The sequence below is a fragment of the Geotrypetes seraphini genome, chromosome 13, assembly GCF_902459505.1.
Source record: "Geotrypetes seraphini chromosome 13, aGeoSer1.1, whole genome shotgun sequence".
Lineage (NCBI taxonomy): Eukaryota > Metazoa > Chordata > Amphibia > Gymnophiona > Dermophiidae > Geotrypetes > Geotrypetes seraphini.
The window spans coordinates 62,735,578-62,756,801 of record NC_047096.1 but is presented as its reverse complement, the minus strand read 5'-3'; the positions used below and the strand labels follow the sequence as shown (position 1 = coordinate 62,756,801).

Here is a 21,224-nt window from a genome sequence, read left to right as displayed (position 1 = left end):
TTTGAACAGTGGCTGGACTGTGGCCTTATTGTGTTTTTAGGAGCTTTTGTCATTCTGACTATTATTTTCCCAGCAGGGCTTTCGCTTTTTGAAGGCATGCCAAGATCATAAATTACGCTTAGCGAGGGCACCCGCCTTAGGGCCTGGCACCCGCTGTGCGACAATATCCACATGGGAGATCTTGATGACAGATGCCAGCCTTTTCGGCTGGGGAAGCCCACTGCAAGGCCTGTGGTCATCCTTGCAGAGGGGTTGGTCACTCAGCCACTTGGAGCTAAGAGCAATCAGGCTAGCCCTTCGGGCACTGGAGAGCATCTTGGAGGGTAAGGTGGTCTGTGTCTTCTCGGACAATGCAAGAGGGTAGCCTACATCAACCGACAGGGAGGCACCAGGAGTGCACCATTGAAATTGGAGGCTCAAATGCTGTTCCAATGGGCCGAGGCTCATCTATTGGCTCTCTCAGTGGTACATGTAACAGGAGTGAACAATGTGCAAGTGGATTTCATGAGTTGTCAGACACTGGATCCAAGAGAGTGGTCTCTGTCTCAGGAAGCTTTTGACAACATTGTACAGCGCTGGGGCGATTGGCGTTCAATCTCATGGCATCAGCCAGCAACAAGAAGACCATTTGGTTCTTCAGTCAAAGATGCAAGCCAGGAAGCAACTGCCTGGATGCTCTGGTCCAGTCCTGGCTTCCAGCAGAGCTTCTGTTAGTGTTTTCTCCGTGGCTGATGATAGGAAGAGTCCTCTGAAGGATAAGGACCCACAATGGGCAAGTAATTCTGGTTGGCTCAGACTGGCTGAGGCAGCCGTGGTACGCAAACCTGGGGCTTAGGCTTCCCTGTCATCCAGGACTCCTTTTGCAATGTCCAGTTGCCCTGGAAGATCCAGACCACTTTGATCTTACGACTTGATTCTTGAGCGCGAAGCCTTAGTGCACAAAGGCTATTTGAACTGCTAAGATTTAATAAGCAGTCCACTTTAGCAGCCTATACGAAGGTTTGGAAGTGTTTCCATAGCTGGTGCAGTCAAGAGACACACAGATCTGACTAAATCTCCAATTGCCATGGTTTTAGCCTTTCTTCAAGAGGGACTCAATAAAGGCCTTGCTGTCGGTTCACTCAAGGTACATATAGCGGGTCTTTCCTGCTTTAGAGGGCAGACCAAACAGGGAACCTTGGCTTCTCATTCAGATGTGTCCAGATTTTAAAAGGGAGCATAGCGTCTTCACCCCCCTGTACACCAGCCCTTTCCTTCCTGGAAGCTTAACCTTGTCCTGTGGGCACTAGCTTAGGCTCCGTATGAGCCCTTGGAGGAGGCCTCGCTCATGGATTTAACAGTTGACTGCTTTTAGTGGCCATAACTTCAGCCTCAAGATTTTGAATAGTACCTTCCTTCTTATCAAAGGTAGTTTCCTTTCCAGTTTTCACGTAAACCAGGAAGCGCATCTCCCAGCCTTTTTGCCCTCCTGGGTAAAGAAGGAAGACGAGATCCTGAAATGCATGGACATCCAAAGAGTAGTTCTTCATTATTTAGAGATGAGAAATGAATTTCGCTTGTTGGATCATCACTTTATTCTCCTGGGTTCAGCATGATGGGGACAGTCGGCATCATTTTCAAGATGGATATGACTGACAATTTCTTCAGCCTATTTTGGGAATGGGAAAAGGTTTCCAATGGGAGTAAAGCCACACTCCACCAGAGGGATGGCATCATATTGGGCGGAAGGTAGAGCTGTCTCACCTGAAGAAATTTATAGGGCAGCCACATGGTCTTGCCTCCACACTTTTACCAAGTTTTACATGATGGATGTAGCAGCCAGAAGGTATGCAGAGTTTGGTTCTGTGGTACTGTCAGCAGGCTCACTTGTCCCTTCCTAGGCACTGGGGACAGCTTTAGTATGTTCTTTTGGTCAAAACTGATATTCCTATTGCACTAGAATGGAAGATTAGTTTCTTACCTTTGCTAACCTTCTTTCTTGTAAACAGGAATATCAGTCTTGATGCCCAATTTGTCAGTTCTTTAGTCTGCTTTCTGTCTCAGACATGTCTGGAGGGTCAGACATTTTGTTTACTTCCACTGCCCCTTTCGAACAGGGAGGAGACTATATTACAGTAGTGTAAAATTTACAAATTGAGCAACTTTTGAATTGCTGATGCAGGTTACACACAAGTTTCATTTCACCTTCTTAGGCCTTGCAAAATATTGTAATTATGCTGTTTTTGTTGAGCAGAACAGACTTGTATTATCTTGGGGAGAATCCCTGCATCCCCTCTCTCTTATTTTTTGTACCCACTCTGAGGCTGACTCACTGCTTTGATAAAGACTGAGAACATTTAGCACAGCCCAGAGTGAGAGGAGGAGGAGCTGAAGAATATGTAAATTAGGCTCTCTTCAGACTTCTTCCTGTAAAATAGCCATTGGTCAAGACTAATATTCCTGTTTACAAAAAAGATTGGCAAAGGTAAGAACCTATTCTTCAGTTACCCTGTTGTTCCACAGCAGTGTCTGATTTCAGAGAATCCACATGATCAAGGTAGTAATGTAAAGGTTAAAGATTGTTGTTCATGTAGAACCCTGAAATTAACAAGCACAATAATAAGAAAACCCTTAAAATTTTCTCTGCTTGGAAATACTTTGAACTAATTAATGAAGTGTTAAAATGTATGCTTCATCTGTGCTTTCTTTTTAATATATCTCTGTATATTTATTCATACAGAGCAAATTTATGGGGCAAACAGAAAGATGACATCCCTCATAAGTACGAGTTTTACCTTGATTCCTAACCAGAAGTACAGGCGTAGTAACCGACGACCCAGCCAGGCCCAGCTCTGCAGCAGTGTTGAGACAGAGTCTCAGCACTTATCAACACTTGGCTACTTTAAAGAACTACCTTTGGAGATCTTTTACATGATCTTAGAATACCTTTCAGGTGAGGCTGTTAGAGAAAGCATGATGGACATCACATTTCATTTAACATTCAGAAGACTAGAAGCACCTAAAGGGCGGAATAGGATTTGTATGCTTCCTTTTTGTGGTTATACATTCAAAGCGGTTTACATATATAAAGTTACTTATTTTGTACCTGGGGCAGAGCAGGATTATTTGAATTGCACAGGGTTGCAAGGAGCAGTACTGGGATTGATCCCACAACCTCAAGGTGCTGAGGCAGTAGCTCTACTATTAGGCCACTAAAGGTTGATGAAAAACTTCATAAAAACTTTAAAATCTAGCTAACAGGGAACATTCTGGTTTCATTGTGTTTCATTCTAGTTCAAGCTGAATTCATTTATATTTCTACAGTTTCATATGTATGTTTTTAAATTACAAAAAACATGCTACTCTATGAAAAAGTGACCACTGCAATCACAAGAGTCACACCAAGATATAAAAACTAGATGATGCCAAGAAACAATCTTAAACCTTGTTCCAGTGCAATAGGTGTGTCATATTTACCGTATTTTCACGCATATAACGCGCGCGTTATACGCGTTTTTACCTACCGCGCATACCCCTCACGCGTTATACGCGTGAGCGCGGTATACAAAATTTTTTTTACATAGTTCCCACCCAGCCCGACGCCCGATTCACCCCCCCCAGCAGGACCGCTCGCACCCCCACCCCGAACGACCGCTCGCACGCGCTCCCACCCGCACCCGCATCCACGATCGGAGCAAGAGGGAGCCCAAGCCCTCTTGCCCGGCCGACTCCCCAACTCCCCGACAATATCGGGCCAGGAGGGAGCCCAAACCCTCCTGGCCACGGCGACCCCCTACCCCCACCCCGCACTACATTACGGGCAGGAGGGATCCCAGGCCCTCCTGCCCTCGACGCAAACCCTCCTCCCTCCAACGACCGCCCCCCAACCCGACCATGTGCCTCAGGCCGCGCCCCCAGGTGGGACCTAAGGCTCCAGGGCCTATTCTGATTGGCCCACGCGCCTTAGGCCCCACCAGTAGGCGGAGCTTTGGGACGGATGGGCCAATCCGGCCTCATTCCGTCGTTGGCTGCCTGCCGGACAGGCGGGTTTGGCTCCCGTCTGTCCCAACTACACAAAGGTACGGGGAAGGCGGGTGGGGGTGTCGTGGGGGTCGGCCAGGGGGGTCATGGGTCGGCTGGGGGGGCGGTCGGAGGTTCTTGGGGGGGGCGGTCGTTGGAAGGAGGGGGGTTTGCGTCGAGGGCAGGAGGGCCTGGGATCCCTCCTGCCCGTAATGTAGTGCGGGGTGGGGGTAGGGGGTCGCCATTGGCAGGAGGGTTTGGGCTCCCTTCTGGCCCGATATTGTCGGGGAGTCGGCGGTCCTTCGGGGTGGGGGTGCGAGTGGTCCTGCCGGGGGGGGATATATCGGACATTGGGGGGGGGCATCAGGCTTTCAGGATGGGGACAGACCTTCAAGGGGGACAGGCAGACCTTCAAGGGGGGACAGGACTTCAAGGGGGACAGGCAGACCGAAGGGAGTGAAAAAGCTATAAAATAAACCCACTAGCGTGTCAATGTGTTGAGAGGAAGAGGTGGTCTGGGAAATTCTGCGCACGGAGAGTCGGGGAGGGCGAAAGGAGAGTCGGGGTGGCCAGAGGAGAGTCGGGGCGGGCGAAAGGACAGTCGGGCAGCATGCGCGGTATACCCGTGAGCGCGGTATACAAAAGTTTTTGAACATAAAATCGTGGTTTCTGCGCGCTATACCCGTGTGCGCGTTTTACACGGGTGCGCGTTATCTGCGTGAAAATACCGAGGCCGGCAAGTCTTTTCAAAGGTTTTCTACCATTATATTGCCATGAGAAAATTGTTGAGAAAGCAGATCTCAATTGGTAGTGTGAAAGCTTATGCTTTGTAGCCAAATTCTTGATTGTTCTATCAGCTGCCTTTGTGCAGCATGGGCTTATAAATATTATTCTGTTATTTTGTATTGCTATTGTGTTTCACAGTGAAGGATATTAGCATGTTAAGCATGGTGTCGAAGACCATCAGCAACCACCTCATTAATTACATATCAACACCATCTGGAAGCAGGCGTTTTTTGCTTCAGGATTTTCATAGCCTTCACTTACCTGACAAGAGACAAGAACCTTCTCTGCCACACCACTACAGATCTCTAGGTGATGTTATTAACAGAAATGCATATAGAAGATGTTTGTGATAGTGGGGTTAATTAATTCAATAAAAGAATGTCTATGTTTAAAGTCCAAGAAGATGTCCATTTTTTTTCAAGTAAATTTTTTAAAAATTTATATTTGGAAGATGTCTGCCCTGTCTCATTTCCCTTGGACTTTGGATGAAAATCTTATGAAGCTAAGTTTTGCTCGTTTTTCAATTATTTTTGGGATAGTTGGCTGGGGGATTCCCTGAATGGTTGTGGTAACAGTGTCCACCTGAGTTTATTTTGCACTGCTTTATTGGTGATTGTGTCATTTTGATTTATAACACACACTCTGGTACCCTATGATGGTGTGTAGGTGTACGCCTTCCCGGCGTCACCTTGATGCGTGAAGTGTTGAAGCTACGCTCCCATCGCTGTTCCTTTGCACTGAGGGTACCTAAGTCTTGTAAAATTCTGATAGTTACTTACTTTATTCATATTATTTTGTTGGTTATTGATTTAACCTTTGTTGGGGCCACTGTTTCACCACCACTCTTGGGAACCTTTGACCGTTTTTGCCTTTTTGTGGGTCTCTTTTTATAAAAGCAACATTGTTTATTTCCTTTATAAACTAGGCTTTAAGAACCAGCCCCAGTAACATGCAAATTGAAAAGTATGTATTTACACATGTTCCAAAGTTGGTGTAAGTACATATGTGTACTCTACACATATACTTGTATATTTTGTAAACTATGCATATGCATTGCAACTCTACCTCTGTTTTGCCTAAGCTTTACCCCTGGGAACACCTGTGTGTGGTGTGCATATAAGTATGCAAGGTCTTATAGGAGCACATACTTATACAGCTGCACAGTTTTATTAAAAGTCCTTTCTGCATGTAAAACTGGCTTTATACATAGAAATTCCTTTGTGAAATTATTTTCAGTATGTATTACCACAGCTGTGTAACTACAGTAGTTCAAAAAGCATGGGTTTCCTTAGCATCTAGCTATATTATTCATAAATGGGTATTCTGTTACATCAAGACAAAAACAAAAAAATTGACCCTAGGAAATCCACAGAGAAGAAAGTCCAAGAGAAACCAAAAAACACTGTGGAGTGACGATGTTCCTGAAATGGACTTTATTGAGAATTTCAAAGGTCCAAAAGTACAATTGAGTACCGTATATACTCGAATATAAACCGGGATTTTTGGGCCAAAAAATTAGCCCAAAAATGGGGGTCCCGGTTTATATTCAAGCCAATACACCCCCTTCCAAAATTATTGCATGCCGCCACTGCCGCAAGCTCTGCACCCTGCCGCCCTCCCTGTCCTAGCCTCATACCTCGTCGGTGGAGGTGCAGCGGGCAGGAGCAAACTTTCCAAGTTCCTGCCCCACTGTTAACTGGCTGCCGTGAGTGTCTTCGGCCGCTGAAAAGCACAAGCAGGCGCGATTTGGCACTGCTGAGCTGCTTCCTTAATGGTTTCTGCGAATCCTGCCCACTGCACCTCAACCGGCGATCGGCAGTAGAGGTATGAGGCTAGGACAGGGAGGGCGGCAGGATGCAGAGCCTGGGAGGGAGAATGCAGAGTCTGACGGGGAGGGAAGGAAGAGTGTTGGGTGCAGAGTCTGACAGCAGAGGGAGGGAAGGAAGGAAGGGGGTTGGATGCAATGCCTGACAGGGAGGGAGGGAAGGGTGCTGGGTGCAGTACCTGACAGAAAGGGAGCTGGGTGCAGTGCCTGACGGGAAGGAAGGATGCTGGGTGCAGAGTTTGACAGGGGAGGGAGGGAAGGAAGGAAAGGGGCTGGGTGCAATGCCTGACAGGGGAGGAAGGAAAGGGTGCTGGGTACAGTGCCTGGCAGAAAGGGAGCTGGGTGCAGAACCTGACAGGGCAGGGTACTTGAATATTAAGCCGCCTGACTTGTATTCGAGTCAACATTTTTCCTCCTCTATGGGGGGAAAGGGGGTCTTGACTTATATTCGGATTGACTTATATTCGAGTATATACGGTAATCCACATAAAAATAAAGTAATCCACATAAAAACCTAAAGGACCTAGTTCGCTGAAAGCGTAGACCTAACACGGTCCGTGTTTCGACAAGATAGTCTTCTTCAGGGATCCCTAAAAGTCCTATGGTAGTAGATACGTGGAGTAACTAGTGTGTGGAGAATCCTGAGGAAAGCGCTGCTTGAAACCAAAGCAATAATTTTGTTACATCTTCACAGGAGTCCATAAATTAGGTGATCAATCTTCAGCCACGAACCAACTTTGCAGAAGTGTGTCACTCACAGCTCTCCATACCTCCCTTATTCCCAGTGGAGTGGAATGTCCCCTTCAGTTTTTCCTTCTATAAGCGAACTATGCAGAGCTGTTTCTGATATGCTCTGTTTAGTTTTTCTTATTGTTCGTTTTTGAGACTTTGGTGCTCTGAGACCCTTTATTTTGGGGTTCTCTGCTTGGGAAAGGATGCAAGTTCCACAGAGCCGGACTGCAGCTCGCAGGGCAAGCCCTCAAGTGGCAAGCCTGCTCTGTGTCACTTCAGGGCTCGGGGTCCATTCCCCTGGAAGTTAGCTCATCTTCTGAGTTTTTCAGAGGCTTGAAAGCAGGCTGTGGGCTCCCTGAGTAAGAACCCTTGGGGTATCAGGGAGCCGGCTGTGTATCTGCCCCCCACCCTCCCATCGCATTCTGAGGTTTTGTGGGGTGGAGGTCTTGGTCAGGGTCGGTCCCAACTGGCAGCCTGAAGATTTCCACAACAACCAAGAGATTTGTCTGCCTGCTTTTTAACCCTAGGGTTTTACAGAAACTGGATGTGCGAAGGGTTTAACTTCAATACCTGGAAAAGACCAATGAATTTCATCTTTCAAACCATCTCTTTGTGCTAACCAACCAGTCCACATGAGGCAGGCCAGCATCCAAGGCCTCTACAGCCAGATAAGAACATAAGAATAGCCTTACTTGGTCGGACCAATGGTCCATCAAGCCCAGTAGCCCATTTTCACGGTGGCCAATCCAGGTCACTAGTACCTAGCCAAAACCCAAGGAGTATCAATATTCCATGCTACCAATACAGGGCAAGCAGTGGCTTCCCCCATATCTTTCTCAATAACAGACTATGGACTTTTCCTCCAGGAACTTGCCAAACCTTTCTTAAAACCAGCTACGCTATCTGCTCTTACCACATCCTCTGACAATGCATTCCAGAGCTTAACTATTCTCTGAGTGAAAAAAAATTTCCTCCTATTGGTTTTAAAAGTATTTCCCTGTAACTTCATCGAGTGTCCTCTAGTCAGTAATTTTTGACGGAGTGAAAAATCAATCTACTTGTACCCATTCTACCCCACTCAGGATTTTGTAGACTTCAATCGTATCTCCCTTCAGCCGTCTCTTTTCCAAGCTGAAGAGCCCTAACCGTTTTAGTCTTTCCTCATACGAGAGCAGTTCTATTCCCTTTACCATCTTGGTCGCTCTTCTTTGAACCTTTTCTAGCACCACTATATCTTTCTTGAGATAAGGAGACCAGAATTGAATGCAATATTCCAAAAGAGGTTGCAACATAGAGCGATACAGGGGCATTATAACATTCTTAGTCTTGTTAACCATCCCTTTTTAAAATAATTCTCAGCATGCTGTTTGCTTTTTTGGCCGCCGCCATATGTTGAGCAGAAGGTTTCATCGTATTGTCTACAATGATACCCAGATCCTTTTCTTGTGCACTAACCCCCAAAGTGGACCCTAGCATCTAGTAACTGATTTAGGTTATGCTTCCCAATGTGCATCACTTTGCATTTGTGCACATTAAGGGCCTGTTTTACAAAGCCGCGCTAGCGGCTGCTGCACGGTAACGGCCCCAAAGCCCATAGAAATTTAAAGGGCTTCGGGGCTGTTGCCGTGCGGCAGCCGCTAGTAAAACAGGCCCTAAATTTAATCTGCCACTTGGACGCCCAGTCTTCCAATTTCCTAAGGTCCGCCTGCAATTTTTCACAATCTGTATGCGTTTTAACAACTTTGAACAGTTTTGTGTCATCTGCAAATTTAATCACCTCACTCGTTGTTCCAATTTCCAGATCATTTATAAATAAGTTAAATAGCACCGGTCCCAGTACAGATCCCTGTGGCACTCCACTGTTTACTCTCCTCCATTGAGAAAAATGACCATTTAACCCTACCCTCTGTTTTCTATTCAATAACTAATTCCTAATCCACAACTGAACGTTACCACCTATCCCATGACTCTTTAATTTTCTCAGGAGCCTCTCATGAGGAACTTTATCAAAAGCTTTCTGAAAATCTAGATACACTATATCAACCGGCTCACCTTTATCCACATGTTTATTCACACCTTCAAAGAAGTCAAGCAAATTTGTGAGGCAAGATCTCCCTCGGTTGAACCCATGCTGACTCTGTCTTATTAAATCATGTTTGTCTACGTCAGAGGTCTCAAATTTCCTCCTTGAGGGCCGCAATCCAGTCGGGTTTTCAGGATTTCCCCAATGAATATGCATGAGATCTATGTGCATGCACTGCTTTCAATGCATATTCATTGGGGAAATCCTGAAAACCCGACTGGATTGCGGCCCTCAAGGAAGAACTTTGAGATCCCTGATCTACATGTTTCATAATTTTATTTTTTATAATTGTTTCTACCATTTTGCCCAGTACTACAGACGATTTAAGCGACAGGTTACAGATCACTAACAGCAGGTCAGCAATTTCATGTTTGAGTTCTTTTAGTACCCTGGGATGTATACTATCCGGTCCTGGCAATTTATAATTTTTTTTAACTTGTCGATTTGGCTCAGTACATCTTCCAGATTCACCGAGCTTTCTTAAATGAAGAGAGTATCATTGGGTAGAGAGTACTATTGGGTGGGGAAGGGACGGTAAAGATTCAAACACATATAGATAAAGTGGGAGTTTATTGAAATTGGAATTTGTCCTTTATTATGTATATTATATTATAACTAGTCTTTTAGCTCGTTACATTAATGGGTGCTAGAATATATGTCTGTCTGTCTTTCTTTCTGTCTGTCTCTCTCTCTCTCTCTCTGTCTTTCTCTCTCCCTGGCCCCCTTTCTTTGTCTGTCTTTCTGTGTCTTTCCCTGCCCCCTGTGCAGAAGCAGCAGTAGCATTTCCCCCCACCCCACCCCCTTCTCTTCCCGCGGTCTGGCCTTCTTCCTTTTTCTTCACCCCCCCCTGTCCATCAGCACCTCTTTCCTGCTCCCCCTGTCCAGCAGTAGGCCTCCCTTCCTTTTTCTCCCCCCCTCCTCCTTCTTATCCCTATGATACACTTACCTTGCTCTGCCCCTGATCAGAGGTTCCCTCCGCCGACAGCCGCCTCAAGGCCCACCCAGTTGCACCCATTGGGAAAGTTCCCTCTGCCGCATCCCGTACAGTAAAGTTCGTAACTTCTCATTCAAGCTTTTTATTGTGTCATCAGCAAACTCAGCTCGGGGAGGTCTTTCCCCATCAGATTCAACTACATTACTTCCTTCATAGCCATTACTTAGGTCTTTTGCTGAAGCAGAATCTGCAGCAAAGTAACTATCACAGCTCTGCATTTGTATCTGCTGGTTTTCTTGTACTGTAGATTCCTGTGGGGGAGCTACTTGAATTTGTGCCTACACAGGCACAGTGACATGGAGAGGTTGCAGTGGGGTAGCTATCACCTGTGGAAGCTGGGTGAATATGGTGTGAATAGATAGGTGGTGGGTTGTGAAGACAAAAATTGCTGGCTTGCCGGATTTTGTTGCAGAAGATGTTGCTGAAGCAGACGATCACTATCCTCCTTGCACTCTGGGTCCCTTAGTCCCTTGCCGCCTCCCACTTCCCGCGGTCCTGACAAACCTCTCGCCTCTAGCAGCAGCCGCAGCACTCTAAAGATGCTGCTTCGTGGCCTTCTACTACCCTGATTTGCTCTGCTGCATGTCTGATGATGTCATCAGGGACGCGGCAGAGCAAATCAGGGCAGTAGAAGGCCGTGAAGCAGCGTCTTTAGAGTGCTGTGGCTGCTGCTAGAGGCGAGAGGTTTGTCGGGACCGCAGGAAGGGAGGGCGGCAAGGGACTAAGGATAGCGACCAGACCGTGTGAAGGGAGGGTTGGACAGGAGTTCGGGTGCGCCGGTAGGGAAGGGTGCGATGACGACGACGATCTGCCTTACACGGAAAGGATCGGGATTTAAGGAAACACGTCCACACAGCCAGCGACCGCTGTCTTTCTGCCTCTGCCGGCGGGGACCGCCGGAGCCTGGGTGCGGCGAGGAAGGGGGGTCTTGTCTGGCTGGGCCCAGCCAAATTCCGGGCCTGCTCTCCTTCCCCTAAGTCCCGGCCCCTCACTCCGCACCATCTAGCGCATGCGCACTCGTGCCGCCACATCACGACGGATCAGGGAACATGCGGTGCGCATGCGCGCGTAGCATTTTATTATTATAAATAGTTGATGCATTATTGATGTGCTTTGATGTTGTATTTGATGATGTTTGCATCAATAAAAACTGTTTGAATCTAAGTTCCTCCGCATCATCACCCTTGAAAACCATTTCCAGTTCAGGTAAATCTCTTACATCTTCTTCCGTAAAGACCGAAGCAAAGAATTCATTCAGTTTTTCCTCTATGGCCTTATCCTCCCTGAGTACCCCTTTTGCTCCTTGGTCATCCAACGGTCCCACAGATTCCTTCACCGGATTTCTGCTTTTGATGTACCTAAAAAATTGCTATGAGTTTTTGCCTCTTTTGCAAGTTTCTCTTCATATTCTTTCTTAGCTGTTTTTATGAATGCTTTGCATCTAACTTGCCAGTACATGTGTTTCTTATTATTTTCTCCATTCGGATCCTTTTTCCATTCTTTAAAGGATGTTTTTTGGCTCTAATAGCCTCTTTCACTTCACCTTTTAACCATGCTGGCTCTCGTTTCCTCTTCTTTCCACCTTTGCTGATACGTGGAATACATCTGGTCTGGGCTTCCACGACGATATTTTTAAATAACATCCATGCCATGACCATTTTGTCAGCATGCATCACCTGTGACAAGCAGTCACCGGTTTCTCTTAAGGCATATTCGACCAGGAGTGTTGCATCCTCATGGACATAGTCTCAGGCAGTTTCTCCCGCAGAGATTTGTAGAGTAGCTACTTAGTGGACGTAGCAGCTTGGGAAGATGCCGCTTTTGGGTTCTCGATCTTGCGGGCTGGCTCCAGTGTAGTGGTGTATCTTCACAGAATGGGGGTCCTGATTCATCTAGTTATCCCAGGACTAGCAGGCATAATATTTTCACATGTGGGTGACGTCACTGACGGAACCCCGGTACAGACACTTTAAAAGTGCATCGCCACTTTAAGACTTTCAGAAAGTTCACGATAGCCTGCACCACGCATGTGTGAATGCCTTCCTGCCCAAAGTAGGCGTGCAATCCCCCAGTTCTTAGTTTTCCGCGGAGCTAAGAAGTCGTGTTCAAAGGCTGTTGTCGCTTTTGCCTTCCCACTCTCGTGAGGTTTTTTTACTTTTTTAGTCACATTCGTTCTTTCTTTTCTGTTTTAAAATAAAACTAAAAAAAAATGATTGTTTTTTTGCCGTCATTCTCCTCAGCCATCGATTTTGATTTAGCTGAGACGGTGTTCCATATGGCATCTACAGTCCATGTAACTCCTCTGGTGAGGCTCCATCTTAGAAGACCTCAATGGGCCCTAGCCTTTCAGTGGTCCCAAGCAACAGATCCTCTCTCACAACGTATTTCTGTGATGTCATCTCTTCGACAATCGCTACAGTGGTGGATGATTTCATCCAATCTCTCCAGAGGACTCCTGTTTCACATGTCTCCTCATCAAAAAATTTTGACTACGGATGCGTCAACATATACCTGAGAGGTGCAACTAGATGGCCTACAGACCCAGGGTCATTGGTCCAACAGAGAACGGAAGTTTCACATCAGTCTGTTGGAACTCAGGTTAATTTACTGTGCCCTTAAAGCTTTTCAGCACTTCATTAACAATCAAGTCCTCCTACTTCGCACGGACAATCAAGTAGCGATGTACTATATAAACAGGATGCTCAAAAGATTTGGTTGTGAGCGACCGCTCGCAATATCTGCCTGAGAGCAGTCTACATTTAGGGAGAGCAGAATTGCTTAGCGGACAAGCTCAGCAGAATTCTTCAACCTCACGAATGGACGCTCAACTCTGCATTTCTCCTTCTCATCTTTGCTCAGTGGGGTACTCCTCAAGTGGACTTGTTTGCATCTCCCCACAACAAACTGCCCCAATTCTGCCCCAGACTTTACTCTCCTCATCATCTGGAAGCGGATGCATTTCTAGTGGATTGGACACGTAAGTTTCTCTACGCATTTCCACGTATTCCTCTCATTCTCAAGACTCTTTTCAAAGTCCAGCAGGAGACAGCCACCATGATTCTCATAGCTCCTCAATTGCCCAGGCAGCCTTGGTTCTTCCCTCTACTTCAACTCAGTTCCAGGGAACCCATTCCTCTGCTGATATTTCCATATTTTCTTATGCAAAGTCAAGGTACACTGCAACATCCCAACCTTCAGTTTCTAGACCTGATAGCTTGGTATCTCTCGGGCTGAATGCAGCTGAGCTTCGCCTCTCTCAGCCAGTGAGACTTATTCTAGAAGCCTCCAGAAAACCAGCCACACAACAATGTTATCTACAGAAGTGGACTTGTTTCTCCTCCTGGTGTTTTCTCCATCACTATGATCCACAATACATTTCAGTTTCACTGATGCTGGATTATCTTCTCCATTTTCTGATTCTGGGCTCAAGTTGACTTCTATCAGAGTCCATCTCTGCGCTATTACTGCTTTTCACCAGCCAGTTGAGGGTAAACCTCTCACTGCTCATCCTTTGGTCTCCAGATTCATGAAAGGCCTTTTCAATGTGAAACCACCTCTCAAACCTCCTTCAGTAGTCTGGGACCTCAATCTGGTTCTTTCCAGGTTAATGAAGCCTCCATTTGAACCAATGTCTACGGCTCATCTCAAGTACCTTACCTGGAAAGTCGATTTTCTCATCTCTCTCACTTCTGCAAGGAGAGTCAGTGAACTTCAAGCATTAGTGGCAGATTCACCTTTCAGTGTTCCACCATAACAAAGTAGTCCTGCACACACATCCAAAGTTTCTGCCAAAAGTGGTCATGGAATTTCATCTCAATCAATCAATTGTGCTTCCAGTGTTTTTCCTTAAGCCTCACTCTCATTCTGGAGAAGCGGCTGTTCATACTCTGGATTGCAAGCTGGCTTTGGCCTACTATCTCGACAGAACAAGAGCATAGAGCATCTCTTCAACTTTTCTTCTCCTATGATCCTAACAAGTTGGAGCATCCTATTTCCAAGAGAATGATTTCCAACTTGTTGGCTTCCTGCATATCGTTCTGTTATGCTCAGGCTGGACTGCAACTGGAGAGTTGTGTCATAGCCCATAAAGTTAGAGCTATGGCAGTTTCAGTAGCTTTCCTTAGATCTACCCCTATTTAGGAAATTTATAAAGCTGCCACCTGGTCCTCGGTTCACACATTCACCTCACATTACTGTCTGAATCTTTCTACAGACGGGGTGGGCACTTTGGCCAGTCAGTATTACAAAATTTGTTTTCCTAAAAAGCCAACACTTCCACCATCCCATTATGGTTAGCTTGGAGGTCACCCACATGTGAGAATATGCTGCCTGCTTGTCCTTGGATAAAGCACAGTTACTTACCGTAACAGGTGTTATTCAAGGACAGCAGGCAGATATTCTCACAATCCACCCACCTCCCCAGGTTGGCTTCTTAGCTGGCTTACTAAACTGAGGGACCACACGCCTATGTTAGGCAGGAAGGCACTCGTGCATGCGCAGTGTGGGTTATCATAAACTTTCTGAAAGTCTTAAAGTGGCGATGCACTTTTAAAGTGTCCGTACTGGGGTTCCGTCTGTGACATCACCGACATGTGAGAATATCTGCCTGCTGTCCCTGGATAACACCTGTTACGGTAAGTAACTGTGCTTTCTCTTCCATTCTGGACATTTGTGAAGCAGACTTAAGTTCCCACACCATGTTTTCACATCCCATTTTTGTCTGGGGCCTAATTCCAGATGAGATAGTTGGTTTTGCCAAACAGTTCTAAAGAAAAAATAACTTATTCTCTATGTAGTCGCCAACTTCCCTCCATCCCGTTTGTAGTAGCTAGGGAGTCCCATTTGTGAGAATATGCTGCCTGCTTGTCCTGGGATAAAGCACAGTTACCTGTAACAGGTGTTATTCAGGGACAGCAAGTAGAAATTCTCACAACCTTCCCATCTCCCCTAGTTGGCCTCTTAGCTTTTTTACCTGAACTGATGGTCCTGCAAGCCGACGTCAGGCGGGAAGGCACTCGTGCATGCACTGTACAGGCTGTCTCAAGACTTTTGAAGAGTTAGTGATACTGTACTTTTAGACCATCCATACCAGGCTCTATGGATGACATCACCCATCTGTGAGAATATCTGCCTGCTGTCCCTGGATAATACCTGTTACAGGTAAGAAACTGCTACTCATCAGAATGTGGGATTTGGAGCATGGGTGTTTGCCTTAGGATTAGGAGTAACCCACCCATGAATGTCACTACCATGCAGTTGTTGCATGGAGCTGCATAGCTTGAAAAGGCAAGTCCAGCTGCTAGAGGAGACAGTGCTGGAACTAAAAGAACTCCTCACCTTTGAAGAAGAAGAAATCCGCGAACAGGAGAAGCTTCTAGTGAAGTTCAGCCCAAACGAGGAGGTAAAGGAGCTAAGGGGAACTGCAAGCGATCAATGCCTGGATGAGACGATGGTGCGAAGAGGAAGGCTTTGACTTCGTGCGCAACTGGACGGTGTTCTGGGGAAAAAGCAAGTACTACAGAAAGGACGGACTGCACCTCAACAAAGAAGGAGCAAGAGTATTGGCAGGCAACATGAAGAGGGCCATCGAGAAAGCTTTAAACTAAAGGACAGGGGAAAGCCAACAGTCGACCAACAGTCTTTACAAAAGAGGACACCGCTACAATACCTGAAACAGTGAAAGTGTTCAAGGGGGTCGTAGAGGACAGCCTCACCACAGTAGAAGTGGACTTGGACCAGATTTACTACCAGATCGACAAACTTAAAAATGATAGATCTCCTGGACTGGACGGAATTCACCCGAGAGTCTTAAAAGAACTGAAAGTTGAAATCGGAGAACTATTGCAAAAACTTGCCAACCTGTCAATTAGAACAGGACAGATACCAGACAACTGGAAGATCGTGAACATCACGCCGATATTTAAAAAAGGATCGAGAAGAGTGCCAGGCAACTACAGACCTGTGAGTCTCACATCTGTCCCTGGAAAGATGGTTGAGGCGCTGATCAAAGATAGCATAGTCAGGCACACATGACCTGATGAGAGCCAGTTAACATGGATTCAGGAAAGGGAAATCATGTTTGACAAACCTACTTCAATTTTTTGAGACAGTGAACATATAAATTGATGGTGGAGAACCGGTGGATATTATATACTTGGACTTCCAGAAAGCGTTCGACAAGGTTCCACATGTAAGACTTCTCAGGAAACTACAAGGCCATGGAATAGAGGGAGATATACTAAGATGGATAGGCAAATGGCTGGAGAACAGAAAGAAGAGAGTGGGCATAAATGGGAGAAAGTGACTAGCGGTGTACTCCAGAGCTCGGTACTTGGGCCCATCTTATTTAATATTTTCATCAATGACCTAGAACAGTGATTCCCAACCCTGTCCTGGAGGAACACCATGCTAACCGGGTTTTCAGGCTAGCCCTAATGAATATGCATGAGAGAGATTTGCATTTGATGGAAGTGATAGGCATGCAAATTTGCTTCATGCATATTCATTAGGGCTAGCCTGAAAACCCAATTGGCCTGGTGTTCCTCCAGGACAGGGTTGGGAACCACTGACCTAGAAGAAGGAACATCCAGTGAGATCATCAAGTTTGCAGATGACACAAAGCTATGCCAGGCAATCAGATCGCTGAAGGACAGCGAGGAACTCCAGAGCGACTTGAGTCGATTGGAGAAATGGGCAGAGAAATGGCAGATGAAGTTTAATGTGGAAAAATGCAAAGTGATGCATTTAGGCAGAAAGAATAAGGAACACAAGTACAGTATGTCAGGTGCAACTCTGGGAAAGACCGAACAAGAAAAGGACCTGGGTGTACTGATAGATAGTACCCTGAAACCGTTGGCGCAATGCGCAGCGGCGGCGAAGAAAGCAAATAGAATGCTGGGCATGATAAAGAAGGGAATCACGAGTAGATCAGAGAAAGTTATAATGCCACTCTACAGAGCCATGATCAGACCACACTTGGAATACTGCATCCAGCATTGGTCTCCATACCTAAAGAAGGATATAAAACTGCTGGAGAGGGTGCAGTGACGAGCAACAAAGCTAGTGAAAGGTATGGAGAACCTGGATTACAAGGAACGACTTAGGAGACTGGGGTTGTTCTCCCTTGGGAAGAGGAGACTGCAAGGAGATCTGATCGAGACTTTCAAAATACTGAAAGGAATCGACAAAATAGAGCAGGAAAAACAGCTATTTACAATGTCCAATGTGACTCGGACAAGAGGACACAGACTGAAGCTGAGGGGGGACAAGTCTAGGACAAATATGAGGAAGTTCTGTTTCACGCAGCAAGTGGTGGACACCTGGAATGCTCTCCTAGAGGAAGTAATTGAGGAATCCACCGTTCTAGGATTTAAGGGTAAACTAGATGCACATCTTCTTAAGAGTGGCATAGAGTGATACGGGTATGGGTAAGCTGGATGCACATTTCCCTATGAGAAGCTTAGAGTGATATGGGGACCAAAACTATGCCAGGGTACGGATCGCTGGACTTGATGGACCTAATGTCTGATCCAGAGAGGGCAATTCTTATGTTCTTATGTTGGTACTTTCCAAGAGTCAGGATTGGTCTGCTAAAAAAGGAGAAATTAGGTCTTACCTGCTAATTTTCTTTCCTTTAGAATCTGTAAACCAGTACAGAACCCGTAGCTCAAATTCAGTATAACAAGCTAAAGGCAGTATAACAAACTAAATAAATGAGTACTGTATGTAAAGATGGAGCAGTTACAGTTTGTTTTCATTTGCTACTATACTTTTGGGTAGGAAAACAGTAGAATTGGATTAGTGGAGAGTTCCCCTGTTAACATCTGGGTTTGATAAAAGAGGCCCTAAATTAGGCTGCTCAAGTATGGGGGTGCTGGCACTGAATATTGCCAGCACCTGCATAACCTGAGGCTGCCCCAAGCACTGCCCCTGCTCTGCCTACTTTTTAATTGAGAAATCTGAGAGGATATTCAGCGGCACTGTCTGGTTAAGTGCTGTTGAATATCTCCACTTAGATGGTAGGAAGAAATTTAGATGGGCAGTAGAGCTTCCTGTTTTGAATATTGGCTCCTTTGTTTTATTAATCTGTAGCCACTGCTGCTGGTAATGCAGACAGTTTATGGTGACCAAGATCCAGACTTCAGGTGTACAGATCTTTTATTTTCTTATGCTTTATAGGTTTGTTGTTTAAGAGGTGTACTCTGCTTCTGCCTACTAAAGAAAGACTCAGGTACATTCACAAGATACTTTCAGAGGTAAGAGCAAGCTTATTTTATTGCTTCATAAAATTTCATGACTTTTCTGATTGTTAGCAATAGATGCTGTGAGTGAGACTTCTTGTAGTATAAGATGTTTTCCCTCACTGGGAGGAAGAGAGGAAAAAATCAAAAGAGAATAGGTTGAGTTGATATCTCTCGTACCTTAAAAACACTATTCTTTCAGCATCTCTCCAGACCGGCACAGCTCACTGATGGGTAATAGCTCACCATGACCAGCAGTTGGAGACCGAGACATAAACTTTTGGCTGTAGTACAAGTGGGTTGTGCATTCCCCAGTACACTCAGTCTGTTCTCAGTCTCCAGCAGGTGGAGTTGGAGCGATTCCTTTGCTTTGTGATCTTGGGACAACACCAACAGTTTTGTGCACCTCCTTTCGGTCTGGCTATGGCTCTGCGGACATTCACCAAGATTATGGAGGATGTAGTGGCGGCTTTGCGCAAGGAGGACATTCTGGTTCATCCCTATCTGGACGACTGACTGATCGAATAAAGTCTTTTCAGGAGAGCTCCCGAGTTACAGCTTGGGTTGTGGAGTTTCTGCAGTTACTGGGATGGATGGTCAACCTGTCCAAAAGCCAGTTGACTCCGTCTCAGCACTTGGGGTTCTCCGCCACAAGATTAGGGAAGGTGTTCCTCCCAGAGGCCCAAGTGGGCATGTTGCAGTTGCAGATTTGTCTTCTGCTGGATACAGGATTTTCTCCAGGTCTTGGGGTCAATGGCAGCCTCCCTAGATGTGGTTCGATGGACTAGAGCTCACATGTGGCCACTTTAGTATGCTCTTCTTCAGCGGTGGTCCCCTCAGATGTACTCCCTGGACTCTCCTGTTCCTCTTTGGGCGTTAGTTCATCGCAGTCTCCGTTGGTGACTTCAGTCTTCCATTCTGGTACTAGGAGTGAATCTGGATCAGTCTCAGTGGATTGTGCTGCTCACGGACGTCAGTCTCCTCAGTTGGGGAGCTCAATGTCTCGGTTGCTCGGCTCAGGGCTCCTGGTCTCCGGAGGAGAAGTCATGGTCGATAAGTGTTCTGGAGACCAGAGCCATCCAGTTGGCGCGGCTAGCATTCCAGACCTTGCTGACGGGCAAGTCAGTTCGGGTTCTCTCAGACAATGCCACTGCGGTGGCTTATGTCAATTGTCACATCTTGGTGTTCTTGCTGGATGGCCTGGTCAGAGGCCTTCCCTGGTCTTCCCTCCAGGTACGGCTTTATCTACGTTTCCAGGTTTGCTGCTTGACCTCCTCTCCGGATGTAGTTCTGTTTTTGCCAGCAGCTAAGTTGCTCCAGCCTCCGGTGCAGCCTTTAGCTCCAGCCTGGTATCTCAATCTGGTACTGTCAATGTTTGTGTACCCTCCTTTTGAGCCTCTGGGCTCCTGCACATTGAAAGACCTTGCTCTTAAGGCCGTCTTTCTGGTTGCTATTACTTCAGCGAGACGCGTTTTCGAGCTGTAGGCTTTTTCTTGTAGGCTTCCCTTCCTAGAGTTTTCTAGGGAACGTGTCATGCTGCAGCCAGTTCCTTTTTTTCTGTCGAAGGTAGTCTCGCCTTTTCATGTCAACAAGTCCATGGTCCTCACAGTCTTGGGTAGTTGGGCGGGCTCTTTGGATCAGAGGCAGTTGCATAAATTAGATGTCTGTCGGGTCCTTCGCTCTTATGTTCAGCAGACCCAGGAGTTTTGGAAATCGGATTGTCTTTTTGTCCTCTTAAGGGGAATGGTGCTTCCAAGGCTACTATAGCGCACTGGTTCAAGGAGACAGTTGCTTCCACGTATCTCCTTCAGCAGAAATCTGTTCCGGAATTTCTCAATGCTCATTCTACTTGGGGTCAGGCAGCCTCTTGAACTGAGTCTTCCCTGGTGCCTCCGGTTGATATCTGAAAAGCGGTGGTTTGATCTTCTCTTTATTCCTTTATGCGGCACTACCATGTGGATGTTCAGGCACATTGGGACACGGTGTTTGGAGAGCACCCATGATGGGTACTGCTTTGGTATGTCCTATCACTGAGCTGTGCCGGTCTGAAGAGACGCTGAAAGAAGGATAAATTAGGTTCTTACCTGCTAATTTTCTTTCTTTTAGTCTCTCCAGACCGGCACAGTGCCCACCCTGTCTGTCTATATTGTTCGGGATTTGCGTGAAGAGTATGGGTTTTTCTGCATGATTTTGTGTTTTTACTGAGGGTGGGGAGATGAAAAGAACAGCGACTAGCGAGATGAAAAGGTTCGTCTGGCTAGCTGGCGAGCTGTGGGAATGTTTATGAAGGTCTTTATCCTATTCAATTTCCAACAGTACCGTATTTTCGCGGATATAACGCGCACCCGTGTAAAACGCGCACACGGGTATAGCGCGCAGAAATCACGATGATCTGTACAAAAACTTTGGTATACCGCGCTCACGGGTATACCGCGCATGCTGCCCGACGCTCCTTTCGCCCGCCCTGACTTTCCGTGCGCTGTCCCGACTCTCCGTTCACCCCCCCTGACTTCCGTGCACTGTCCCCCCTTGAAGGTCTGTCCCCATCCTGAAAGCCTGATGCCC

At 46.4% G+C, this 21,224-nt stretch overlaps 1 protein-coding gene across 7 annotated transcripts in view; it reads left to right on the top strand.

Annotated features, from left to right (window-relative positions):
• FBXO47 (F-box protein 47) overlaps positions 1 to 21,224 on the top strand; it is a 137,234-nt gene that overhangs the window by 12,761 nt on the left and 103,249 nt on the right. For all 7 annotated transcript variants that reach the window (XM_033918340.1, XM_033918341.1, XM_033918335.1 and 4 more), the window contains exons 2-4: positions 2,720 to 2,932; positions 4,924 to 5,094; positions 18,598 to 18,674. In XM_033918340.1, the coding sequence (XP_033774231.1) occupies positions 2,720 to 2,932; positions 4,924 to 5,094; positions 18,598 to 18,674 (461 nt within the window). The remainder of the gene's footprint in view (positions 1 to 2,719; positions 2,933 to 4,923; positions 5,095 to 18,597; positions 18,675 to 21,224) is intronic.